At 39.0% G+C, this 13,641-nt stretch overlaps 1 protein-coding gene across 1 annotated transcript in view; it reads left to right on the top strand.

Moving 5' to 3' along the window:
* LOC129738549 (transcription factor Sox-8-like) overlaps positions 1-13,641 on the top strand; it is a 61,948-nt gene that overhangs the window by 40,783 nt on the left and 7,524 nt on the right. Inside the window, exon 2 of the mRNA XM_055729770.1 lies at positions 5,983-6,129. Coding sequence (XP_055585745.1) covers positions 5,983-6,129 — 147 coding nt within the window. The remainder of the gene's footprint in view (positions 1-5,982; positions 6,130-13,641) is intronic.

Consider the following 13,641-nt stretch of genomic DNA (forward strand, 5'->3'; position numbering starts at 1 on the left):
GTATCACCAACGCCGATGGTTTGTTACCAGCAGACGCCCTTTACATCGATCAGTGCTGCAGCAAGTCCGGAACCGATCTACCAAGATATTAGCCAAGGGAGCTCAAACGATCATCAACTAATTTACCAGGAACTCTACGGTCGTCAGGAAGGTTTCGGAACGGCGGCGGTTTCTGACGGTCATCATTACGGGATCCACTACTACTCGGAACCTACCGAGGCTGGGACCTTCAACGAGCGATACAGCTATGGCTTCCCGGTTGCAGCTATCCCAAGTTTCGAGGCCACCAGCAACGAAGGGTCCACCATTATTGAGGAGCCGGTCAATGCTGAGGAGCCGCAGTCCAGTGGCAGGCAAACGATTCAACAGTACTTCTCCGGATTTTCTGATGGTGGCAACGACGAAGAGCCGACGCAAATGGAGCTAGAACCTTTGACGGTAGCCCGGACTCCAGCAACCATCGAAGATCTAGTCAAACAAAGTTCAACAGATGGGCCCACCATATCGTACGTCGAGGACGCAGAACTAGGCATGGTGCAGGTGATCGAGAATAGGAAGCCCACGTCTAAGCGAGGTCGTAAGCCAGTGGCCAAAATGGTGGTCCAAGTCACGGATAACAAATGTGGAGAGTGTGGGCGAATGTTCGTCAGCAAAGGTGGACTCCGGCAGCACATCAACCAGGTTCATGGGGTGCAGCGAAACTTTCGGTGCCCCACTTGTGGCAAATGGTACTCCAACGAAAAGCAACTGGAAGTTCATCAACGGCGTCACGATAAGGGCAAGAGTTTCCCCTGTACGGTTTGCAGCTCGGAGTTCAACTATTATTCTGATTTGGTGCGCCATGTCAACCATCGTCACGGAGAGGCCCGGTATCGGTGCAAACACTGTGACAAACCATTCGGACGCAAGGATCATCTGAAGAAACATGAGATCGGTCATGTTAACAATACGGTGAAGTGAGTTTGCTTCTTTGAACGAATGAGTTCCTTTGAGAACTTAGGAATAGTTTTAATAATTAAAATTAATTGTGAATTAGTGATTTTAAATTGTACAATAAACCTTATCGAAATCAATAATATTTTCTTCTTATTATTTTAAAATTTTCGATTAACGTCACTTGGAACTGTTGGAAAAATTGGAACAACTTGGACAAAAGTTTCATCATAACACAAAATCGAAAAACCGAGTTAAAATTAGAACGAAAATTTGAAGACAGAAAAATTACAGAGAAAGACAGGAAAAACCACAAATAGCCAGAAAAAAAGACAGGAAGAAGACCGAAAAAAGTCATTAAAAAGACATAAAAAAGACAGAAAAAGGCAGAAAAAGACAAAAAAATAGCCAGAAGAAGGACACAAAAAGACAGAAAAAAATATGAAAAAAAAAACGGAAAAAGGCAGATAAAATACAGAAAACAGACAAAAAATGACAGAAAAATAGAAAAATGGCAAAAAAATGTCCAAAAAAAAAGACAGAAAAAAGACAAAAAAACAAACAAAAGACAGAAAAAGGCAGATAAGAAAAAGACGGAAAAAGGTAGAAAAAATACAGAAAATAGACAAAAAAATGACAGAAAAATAGAAAAATGACAGAAAACGTCTGAAAAATGATAGAATAAAGATAGAAGAAAAACAGAAAAAAGACATAAAATCGACAGAAAGAAGACAAAAAAAAGAAAAAAAAAGAAAAAGACAGTTAAAAGTCAGAAGAAACAGAGGGCAGAAAAAGGCAGAAAAAATGCAGAAAAAGAACACAAAAAAAAAACAGAAACAGCCAGAAAAAAGACATAAATAGTAAGATAAAAGACAGAAAATAACAAAAAAAAGCAGAAAAAATACACAAAAAAGACAAAAAAAGACAGGAAGAAGACAGAGAAAAAACAGAAGAAAGACAGAAAAAATCAGAATAAAGACCGAAAACAGACAGAAAAAAAGAAAAAAGAAAGGAAAAATACAGAAAAAAAAGGAAAAAACCAAAAGTGACAGAAAAAAATGACAAAAATAGACAGGAAAAGTCAGTAAAAGACAGAAAAAAAGACAGAAAAAACAGAAAAAAAACAAAAAAAAAAAAGACAGAAGAAGGACGCAAAAAAGACAGAAAAAAGACGGGAAAAGGCAGATAAAATACAGAAAACCGACAAAAAAGACAGAAAAAGACAGAAAAATTGAAAAAATGACAGAAAAATGTCCGAAAAATGTCCGAAAAAAAGACAGAAAAATGACAAAAAAACAAAAAAAAGACAGCAAAAGGCAGAAGAAGGACACAAAAAAACAAAAAAAAAGACAGAAAAAGGCAGCAAAATACAGAAAATAGACAAAACAGATAGAAAAAGACAGCAAAAATAGAAAAAAATGACAGAAAACGTCTGAGAAATGACAGAAAAAATAGAATAAAGACAGAAAAAGACAAAACATAGACAGAAAGAAGACGGATAAAAGACAGAAAAAAGAAACAAAACAGAAAAAGACAGAAAAAAGAAACAAAACATAAAAAGACAGAAAAAAGACAGTTAAAAGTCTGAAAAATTAAAGAGCAGAAAAAGTCAGAAAACATGCAGAAAAAAAACAAAAAAAAATAGAAACAGGCAGAAAAATGACAAAAATAATCAGATAAAAGACAGAAAAAGACAAAAAAAAACAGAAAAAAGGCAGAAAAAAATACAGAAAAAAAAGAACAAAACAAAAAAGACAGCAAAAAGACAGAGAAAAAACAGAAGAAATACAAAAAAGAAATCAGGATAAAGACCGAAAACAGACAGGAAAAAAGACAGAAAAAAGACAGGAAAAATACAGAAAAAACAGAAAAAAAAGAAAAGCGACAGAAAAAATGACAGAAAAAAGACAGGAAAAGTCAGTAAAACACAGAAAAAAGACAGTAAGAAACAAAAAATAGACAGTAAAAAGACAGAAAAGACAAAAAAAGATAGAAAAAAGACAGGAAAAACACAGAAAAAAGAGAAAAAAAGACATCAAAAAGACTGAAAACAAACAGAAAAAGACAGAAAAAGATACTAAAAAGACAGACAGACACAAAAAAAACAGAAAAAAAGAAAGAAAAAGTCAGAAAAAGACAGAAAAAAGACAGAAAATACAGAAAATAGACAGAAAAAATTCAGAAAAATACAGAAAACAATCAGAAAAATTACAAAAAAAAAAACAGAAAAAGATAGAAAGGACAGAAAAAGACAGAAGAAAGACAGAAAAAAGAAAGAAAAATTCAGAAAAAGACTGAAAAAAGACACAAAATACAGCAAAAGTCAGAAAAAGGGCAGAAAAAGACAGAAAACAATCAGAAAAAAGACAGAAAAATTACATTAAAAAGATAGAAAAGGACAGGAAAAGGATAGAAAAAAGACAGAAAAAAGACAGAAAGACAGAAAAAATGGAGAAAAAGAACAAAAAAACACAGAAAAAAAGAATGAAAAAAGACAGAAAAAAGACAAAAAGACAGAAAAACGACACAAAAGAGAAAAAAAAACAAAAAGAAAAAGACAGAAAAAGGACAGTTAAAAGACAGAAAAAGACGAAAAAGACAGAAAAAGACAGAAAAAGGACAGAAAAAGACAAAAAGACAGAAAAAGACAGAAAAAAAGACAGAAAAAGAAATCAAACAAAATAAACGACAGATAAAGGATAGAAAAAACAGAAAAAACAGTAAAAAGACAGAAAAAACAGAGAAAAAACAAAAAAAAAACAAAAAAAAAAGACTGAAAAAAAGGAGAATGACAGAAAAAGAAAGAAAACAAACAGAGAAAGACAGAAAAGCGACAGGTAAAGGACAGAAAAGAGACCGAAAAAGTCAGAAAATAACAGAAAAAGACGGAAGAAATACAGAAAAAGTCAGAAAAAAACAGAAAGAAAACAGAAAAAAATACAGAAAAAAGACAGTAAAAAAGACAGAAAAAAAACAAAAAAAAGACAGAAAAAGACAGAAGAAATACACAAAATGACAATTAGCTATCGCTAATTAATACAGTTGTAATCTAATGACCTCATAGACGAAACATGAATAAAGATAACTCTATTCCACCACTGAAACCTGCGTTTTCAACAAAGACGAAAAAGACAGAAAAAAGACACAAAAGAGAAAGAAAACAAACAGAAAAAGACAGGAAAAGGACAGTTAAAAGCCAGAAAAAGACGAAAAAACAGAAAAAAAGAAAGAAGAAGACAGAAAAAGACAGAAAAAATACAGAAAACACAGAAAATAGACAGAAAAAAGGCAGAAAAAGACAGAAAACAATCAGAAAAAAGACAGAAAAAATTACAAAAAAAAGACAGAAAAAAGATAGAAAGGACAGAAAAAGACAGTAAATAGACAGAAAATAGACAGAAAAAAAGAAATAAAAAAGACAGAAAAAGACAGAAAAAAGACAGAAAAAGGACTGAAAAAACAGAAAAAAAACAGAAAACAAACAGAAAAAAAACAGAAGAAATACAGAAAATAGACAGTAAAAAGAAATAAAAAAAACAGAAAAAACTGAAAAAACAGAAAAAAAAACTGAAAAAGACAGAAAACAGACAGAAAAAAGACAGAATTAAAGACAGAAACACGACAGAAAAAAGACAGAAAAAAGAACAGAAAAAGACAGAATGAAGACAAAAAAAGACAGAAAAAAGACAAAAAATACAGAGAAAGAATGAAGATGAAGGTCAAAACTAAAACATTCAATGTTTCAATCATTTTTTAGAAAGAAAAAAGTCTAAATAAGCCATTTATCAAGGTAGTACAATCATTTTCCCTGTTGAATGTAACCCATTTTTTCTATTAAGGTCTTGTATTTTTTTTTGGAAATTTTGCTCTTTTTAATGGGTTCAGGAATTCCTCGGATTTTCAAACGTTTTCCGATACTCGGGAATTCCAGGTATATTTCCCGAAATCCAGGTATATTTCCCGAAATATGAACTAGATGTGAATATTTTAGTAAGTCTAGCGATCCGGCCCGGTTAGCCGAAAATCTTTTTAAAAAATCTAAGTTGTTGACAGATTTATTCACATTACTTGCAAAACCAAACGAAAAACTGAAGATGAGTAGAGAATTTTTGATTTTTTCGTCCAACTACATTGAGGTTGAGGCTTGTTTAGCAGTAAAGGTTCAAGCAGCATACGCAGCTTTGAGCTGAAAGATCTTAGGATCGTCTGAAGATAGAGATTTCGAGAGATTTTAATTTTAATATAAGTCGAAAAAACGAGTCATACCGTTTTCAGTAGTTTCACTGATTATGTTTTGACCTGATTAAGGCTAAAGTGAAAAAAGCTGTTTATAAAGAAACTGTAGGAAAAAAACAATTCAAATGAAAAATGTGTCATCTGAGTAATTTTACTTGTCCAAAAACACTCCAGATGTGACTTTAAAAACTGCCTCCTGGTCGATCGTTCTGCGATAAAACTTCCCATATGGAACTTTTCTCTGCTTGCCATCTTTTCTCTTCGTTGATATACATATGCAGGGGGAAAAATTGCCAACATAAACTATCCACAGCATCATTGAACCATTATGACAGAACGAGGTCTAGATGCAAAACATATGATCAATCTGGCCCATTATAAGCCTTCTTCTGCTACATACTCCGAATGGTTTTTTTCCTTGCATCTCTTCTCGTATCAAGAATGATCCCCAACTGGCGACATACTACTTTATAATCACCATCAGTCGTCCAGTCGACGGATTTGAAGATTCCTCTACGTTTTGATTCAAGGAATGTGCCATCTTCCAGCTTCTGCTCGGTCAGTAGTTGGCGGAATGAGTTTTTTTTTCGTTTGAAATACAATATTTATTCGCAACGTCAACAAGCCTTTTCCCCTTTCCTCAGAAATTTCCTCACTCAAAGCAGCTAAGAGGGAAGATCTTAATTACATTTTCGCTGCCGGGCCAATTCCAGTGACTAATGAGACCAGAGCAGCAGCTAATCATCAATCCACATTTCTGCAACTTAAACTTTTTTTTATTAATTCCATTCGTTATTTTTTTTCTCATTCTAGATCACCGACAGATAAGAAGAAAAACCACATCAAACGGCCGATGAACGCATTTATGGTGTGGGCCCAGGCCGCCCGCCGGGAAATGTCCAAACAGGAACCGAAGCTGCAGAACTCGGAGATCAGCAAGGATCTCGGCAAAATGTGGAAGTAAGTGTCTAGAGATTTAACTGAAATTGGAAGCTGGTTGAAAAAAAGAAACTTTTTAACAATTTTAATAACTCTGAATATCTTTGGACAACTTTGAACGACTTTCAGCTCAATTCAGAGTTTTTTTGTAAATTCGGAAAACTCTAATATGTGTTATGAGCCTACCTGGTTGAATCATTCTACTGAATCAAAGCAATCGAAAGATTTCCTTTAACTCAACATATCGTGACCAAGGTTTTTTGATACACTAGGTTCTCCGAATTTCACAGTAAGTAGGCGAGGAGTGAGCGGGGTTCTCAATGAGTTTGTTTATTTTTTGCTCAGCTTTTCTGTGGTTTGTTGGTAAACAAACTTCATGAGTTCCGCATAGTTGCATAGCCAAAATGGCTGATCGGTAACACCTCCTGAATATATACACACCTTGACCGTGACAATTTTGTCAATTTTGACAATTTTGAAAATTTTGACAATTTTGACAGTCTTAATAATTTAGATATTAATTTTGACACCTTCAACCATTACTGTTTGAAGCTGCACATCCGCCATAACTTTTTCTCTTCATTCACATTTCCTCTTACAATCTTATGTGAATGAAAACTGTTTGAATTCGCCATATCTTTTCATATTTATCGCCAGTCAGTGGACTTCATTTGCATTCTGTTTATCCAGGGGGGCAATAAAAATGACAGGGAAAAAAAACAAATGAAAAAACAACCACCAAAGTCGCTGTCCACTGGTTCTTTGATGCTAGCAGTGGTAATTCAAATTTTCATTTACTTCAGCGTCTTTTTAGCCGCCGGATGTTGAACATTAATATGCGAACAGTGGTTCTCGACCCATGATGAGAGCGTAAAAACTCCCAATCCGAACCAGAGCATCGCTTATCTTGGTTCCCAGGTCTGGCTGGTGCATCATATTTGAGATACGTTTTTTTTTTCGGAACGAATCAAACAAAACCACCAGAAGATGCACCCGGCGACGGCGGCAATAATACAGGCAGGATCACCGGCTTCCAAGTTGTTTTTTCCTCTGATACCGTGGAAAACTTTCCATTCGGAACAATCGGAACCATTGAGAAGCTTTTTTGGGTGCAGTTGCAACAAAGTAGAACACCGGGCGGGGGCCAGGAAAATTCGGCGCAACGGAGATTTTCGACCGCGAATTTGACAAAACCGTTTGCCTGCACTCTCTTTACTTACTTGTTTAAATTTTGGTTATCAAGTTCATGAACATATACTTACAGATTACACTATTTGGAAAGGTATTTGATGTTGATGGTCGCTTCCCGGCGACGGATGTTCGTTGTCAAGTTCAAGACCAAAGCTCTGGGGACCAAAAATTTAATCGGTCATGTTTGTTTTAATGTTCCGGCTGAGCGATGACAAAAAAATGATCAATAATTTGGATGATAACAGAAAAACATGCATCCAAGCAAATTGAATAATGATCGTCCTGATATGTTTGGCACGTCAGATTAATCAATCTTCTTCTACTTTTATCAACATAGCCAAAACTTGTAAAGCGGGCCACAGACTACACAACATTTGTACAAATGCGATGAAATTTTGCCGCTGTGAACACGATTTGCATCGTGTATGGCACTGCTTGAATGAGTGCCCAAACGGTTGGAGTAAAATCGGTCGGGATCAAAATATTTTGTACAAACCATCCTTCCAGCCGGGGTGGAGATGTTTCGCCAGCAATCGTTTGTGTTCGCGTGAAATATGTTTGTATCGTGTGTGGGCGAGCGCGTCCTGGAAAATGAAAGACTTGCGTCCTTCTTTCCTTTGTATCGCCAGGCTGACTCTGTTTAGATGTCGGAATCTACTGCAAACGAAGTTTCCGAAGCTGATTTTTTTTCATCGCATATCCTGTAGTTTTTTTTTTTTTTTTGCTAGAGGACTTCACAGTTTTGTTCAAGTTTGCAGTTATTTTAAATTGGATGCGATACTGGTTCTTCCTTATTTAAACTTTTTTCTTCCTCAATCAGAACGACTATTTCACAGAGCGAAAATTTTTCGACATCATGAGTCAACGCCAACTCGAACTCTGAAATATCCCAAATCTTCCAGATTTTTGAGCAATTCATTTTTTTTTTCTTTTTTATAGAAATTTAACCCATTAAGGCCATTCTTTCTCGATGTATGCGGAGTTTAGCCCTTTAGGGTCTTTTTTCTCGGTTGATTTTCATATCTTGTGGTATAAATCTGCTCTGCGAAGGAAGTCCAAGATGTTGGTCTTCTCCTGCGGGCAGTTTGAGAGCATTTTCCGCATGCTCTGCGGTGAGCAGCAAATCTGTCGTAGGTGATGATATTGTGGGCATATTGGAGGGATGTGTTTGATTGTTATAGCTGTGTCGCAGCATGGAAAGATGGGGGGGGTCAGTTTTAGCCATGAGATGCTCATGAGTGAGAAGAGTGTGCCCAATGCGGAGACGGGTGAGGGCCCTTAATTCGGTCGGATTGGGTCTATCGGACCATTTGTTTGTAGAGTTTTTTTTATTTCCCTTAGTTTTGGTTGATGATTCGATTCCTATTCTATGTCCCATGACCCCTGGAGGGCGTTTTTGATATAGAGTGAGGCGTCTTGTTGCGGGATGGCTAACTGTGGAGGGTCCAATAGTGTAGCTGCTGCAGCGAGTTTGTCCGCTGCTTCATTGCCGGGGATTCCAGCGTGGTCCGGTACCCAGCATAGTGTGATGTGTTTTTCGATGGCTGTTTTAGATATTGAGGGGAGCCAAGGGTGTTTGGTATTGCCATGTGTCAGGGCTGTGAGCACGCTGGCCAAGTCGCTAAATATGACTGTGCTAGGTTCTTGTATTTCGACCGCTTTCAGAATCGCGTAAGCTTCGGAGCTATACACAGAGCATTGTTTTGGAAGGGGGAGGATAAGATTGTTGGTTCGGTTGTATACTCCGCTGCCACCCGGCCGGAGTTAGTTTTTGATCCATATGTGTAGACTTGAGGGAGGTGTTCATATTTTTGTTCAAAGAGCTGTCGAAATTGGGATTGGATGAGATTTGGGGGATCGTTGGTTTTAATCCTTCGAAGCAAAGTTAGGTTTTACTTTTGGAGCTTTGTCGTTCCAGTATCGGATTTTGGGTTCTGGTCGCGAGCAGATGGGTGGTATTTCGTGTCCTGTTAATTCAGAGTAAAACCTGTTCGTTCTGATGACCATGAGTGAGTCTCTGGAACCATTGTTGGCGAGTAGTCTCAGGGCTTTGGAAGACAGGGGCTTTGCGATAATATACTTGAACGGCATTTGGCCGCTTTCTGCCATCAGGGAAGGAATTGGGCTGGAGCAGAAGGCGGAGCTTATTATTCGAACACAGCGGTTGTACAGAGGTTCCAGTTTACTGATAACTACCTCTATATCGGCACGACTTAGTAGGCCTAAGCCATGGAGAATCGATGATAAGAACCAGCCATGTAGAAAACGGAAAAGGGCGTCTCTGTGGACGTAGCTGATTTTGTTGGCGAGGATTTGCAGAATGGATATTTTGTCAATGGCCTTTTTTCTAATTTGATCCAGGTGGTACTTGAAGTTAAGGCGGTCATCCAACCATAGTCCCAGCAGACGGGTTTGGCGAGTCATAGATATTGTTTGGTTGTTGAGAGTAAGGCTGGGGAGCTTCCCAAGCCTTCTTCGGTTCGGGCCGATGTGAAGGAGGCTGGATATGCTTGGGGAAAAACTGAAAGCCAACAGAAGGGGCCCAGTTTGCTATCTCGTTTCTAGTGATTTTAGAGAAAGCGGAGGATGATATCAGGAGGATATCATCTGCATATACGAGCGTTTTGATGTTGTTTGGAACCTTTTCAAAGATGGAATTGACTGCTACAAGAAATAGAGTTGGTGCAATAACTGAGCCTTGGGGGACTCCGCCATGGATGGGTCTTGAGTGGGATCGTATTCCGTTGACAAGTACCTGGACATTTCTGTCATGGAGGAAGTCTGCTATGTAATTTAACATTCGGCCGCCAATACCCCAAATGCCTTAGATAGATCTAGAGAGAGGCATTCTGTGTGGTGATGTTTTGAGTCGGTGGATCGAGAGATGATTCTAGCATCTCGAAATAGTCGTCTGTTGAGCGACCGCTCCGGAAGGCGAACTGTTGGCAGTCTAGCAGCTGCTGTCTTTCGAGAATGACGTGCAGTCGACGATTGACCATCCGTTCTAATATTTTCCCAATGCAATCTAGAAGGGTTATAGGTCTGTAGTTGCCCAGGAGGTGAGGATTTTGTTTGGGTTTTGCAATGGGGATGACTAGGCCCAGTTTCTAGCCTTGTGGAAGTTTGCCGTTTGACCAGATTTGGTTGCAGATCTGGAGTAAGGTTCCTTTCCCAGCTGCGGACAAGTTTTTTAGTAGGGGATACCCTATTTCATCGGGACCGGCGGACAGGCCTTTGACCTTTCTAAGTGCCAATTCTGAAGTTTCTGTTGTAGTCTCTCTGGTTGTGGGATAGGTATGTTGGGAAGGGGAGCAATGGAGTATTGGAGGGAGGGGATATTGATGTGAAGTGGTCGCAGAAGGAATTGGCAAGGGCAAGAGTATATTGTTGGTTCAGAAGAAGATGGAAGGAATTTTTGCGGTTTTCTCCGTTAAGGACCTTTATCTTGTTCCACAGAACTTTGGTGGGGGTGGTGGGTTGGATTTCCTCTGTGAACTTTTGCCAACATTTGGATTTGGCCGTACGAACAACTGCTCTGGCTTGCGAACGAGCAGTTTTGAATTCTAAGAGAGCTTGATGCTTTCTGGTGTCGTCGTTGGGGATCCTTCTAAGCGACCTTAGGGCTTTGCGTCTTTGTTTTATGGCTTCTCGAACTTTGGGTCCCCACCAGGGAACAGCGGATTTACCTGGGGTGCCACTTGTCCGCGGAATGTTCCTTGTTCCAGCTTCCATTGCGATTTTAGTGAAAGAGGGAATGCATGAGGATTGAGTACGAGGAACCTATCTACTTCCATTTGGAAGCCGAACCAGTAGGCTTCGTCGTATTTCCAGCATGGTCTGGTTGCTGACTTTTGTGTAGGGTTTTCAAGTTTGATCAGTATGGGGAAATGGTCGCTCCCGAAGGAGTCTTCTATAACTTGCCAGTCAAATGTTGGTCCTAGTTTCCAAAAGATCATGGTGACGTCGAGAGCGGACATATTTCCGATCGCGGGGTCAATTCTCGTTGGTTGGGAATTGTTAAGTATGGTCAGGTTTCTATATATTCCCAGATTTTCTAGGTAGGTGCCTTTGTTATTGGTGTGAGCTAGTGGAGTGGGCGTTGAAGTCAGCCATGATGATGAAGGGATGAGGGAGTTGGGTAAGGGGGTCGTCGATTTGGCTGAAGGGGAAGTTAAGGGGGGATGTAAAGATAAACAACAGTTAGGTCGCTCGCGGTGTGTACCCTGGCACAGACGGTATTGGTTTTAATGGCTAATCCGGCACCTTTTCGACAAGATGGATCGGAGGTTGTATGTAGATTGTAGCCTTTGAGTATATTTGAGGAATATTTGTGTTAGTCAGGATGTCTTGTATGGCAAAGATAGTTGGGGAGATGTTTGACAGAAGAATTAGAATAAGTGGGATTTTTATAAGTGGGTCTACTATTAGACTCGGCTGTTGATTGTTGGTTGATTGTTGGTTGATTGTTGATACTATTTTGTTGGTTTGGTTGTGTGTCCATTTTTATTTAGTGGATGATGTAGATGGCAACTTTTGATTGTTTGACTTACCGGTCTGCTTGGAGGGAATTGATGTTGTTGCTTTACTTGGGTGGGTGGATTCGAGTGGAGAGCTATATGGTTGGATGGGCCTGGTTTTCTGGATTGCGTTGGCGTTTCTTTTTGGGTCATTTTTCTTTTTGTTTTTCGTCTTTGGGATCGCTTCCTGAGGGAGAATCTTTGGAGAATGACTTCCAGAAGCTTTAGGAGTCGCTAGGATGCTGACTGTAGAATTATCACTGGTCATGCTGGCGTCGCTGTCGGATGTGTCCAATTTTTTTCCTTTTCGCTGTTCCATTTTATTGACTTGTTCGGTGAGACTGGATACCTGGGCGGTGAGGAAAGCTATTAGCTTTCGAAGGCTGGTTATTTCGTTGTCCATTTCTGCAATTGTAGAGTTGGTGGCAGTTTGGGTCAGGCGTTGTTGAAGGGATGTTGTTTGTTTCTGGCGTTTTCGGTATCCCTTGATGGCATATATGTGGGATATTCCTAGGTCTAGGTCGGATAATCTACTGTTCTTCCTTGAAAGCCGGACAAGAACGACTGTTGCTGGGGTGGTTAATGCAGTTAATGCAGTTTGGGGGTTTCTGACAATTGTTGTGTACTCCTTTCTCTCCGCAGTTGATGCAGATGGTTTCACTCTTGCAGTGCTTTTTTGAGTGTCCGAGTGTTCCGCATTGAGAGCAAATCATGGGGCGGGAGTAACAGGGACGGGTTTGTGTTTGGATGAAGCCGAAGCGGATGTGGGTGGGTACTATGGTTCCTTGTATAGCTAGGACCAGCGTATTACTCCCTGGTTGGCAAGGTCCTGTGTCAGTTATTCATCGGTGGCTCCTGCAGCTTCGCGGCATGTTACCACGCACTTGCAAGTGTTCAGGGTTGGGTGAAGACTTATTGTGACGGGGGGATCTCTCTGGGATCTGACCTTGAGCAGGTAGGCCTGCCCCTGTTCACATGGATGTCCTCCAATGATTTGTCCGGCGGCGAGCTCGACAGATTTGAAGATAATGAACGGATATGTTGGGAGTTTGGCAAGAGAGTCGGGTTTGAGCAGAAGAAACTGGATTTGCCCTTGTTCGCCGTGTGGGTCCATCCATTCTGGAATCTGTCTTCTGTTTGAGCAGGAAGGTTGAGGGGTTTGGCCCCGTGGCGGGGGAATTTTCCCCTATTATTCAAGTTTCACACTGTTAATACGCGCTAGACTTCTCGATTTGAGAAAAAAGAATTCTTCGGGGATGCTAAGTCTATATCACAACGATCGGATGTCCGTGATAGAGTAGCACTGTTTTTTGCAGGTTAGCTCGAAAATTTTGCCGAATAAACGTCTGAATGCGACGGCGTCTCGATTTGAACTGGAGCAATTCAAAGATTTTAACCATCGATGAAAGTAAGTCTCTTTTTCGTTACTGAAGGTTTTATAAACATTAAACTTACCATTTGCAAATTTTTAAGGACTTATTTTCAAAAGTTATTATTTAATTTGAAAAACTAATAATGTAAAAGAACTTTAAAATGAATAATCAGATAAGAAGGTTTTATTTTTTTTTGGGTTCATGCATTGTTTGAGCAAAAATATCATAGACATAAATCAGTCATAAAGTCCGTTTTATAATATAGAATCAAAGACTTTAACTAAGTGAATACCGGATCAGGTAAAATAAATTGATTCTCAGTCTTCTGTACGACTTGTGTTAAAAAAAATCTTTTGCATTATTCGTAATAATCCTTTTTTCTCAGGTTTCGAATATAGAATCCATAAAATTTGATGCAGAAATTTGTTTAACCCTCCAAAGCCGTTCGGGTC

The sequence above is a fragment of the Uranotaenia lowii genome, chromosome 1, assembly GCF_029784155.1.
Source record: "Uranotaenia lowii strain MFRU-FL chromosome 1, ASM2978415v1, whole genome shotgun sequence".
NCBI classification, from domain to species: domain Eukaryota; kingdom Metazoa; phylum Arthropoda; class Insecta; order Diptera; family Culicidae; genus Uranotaenia; species Uranotaenia lowii.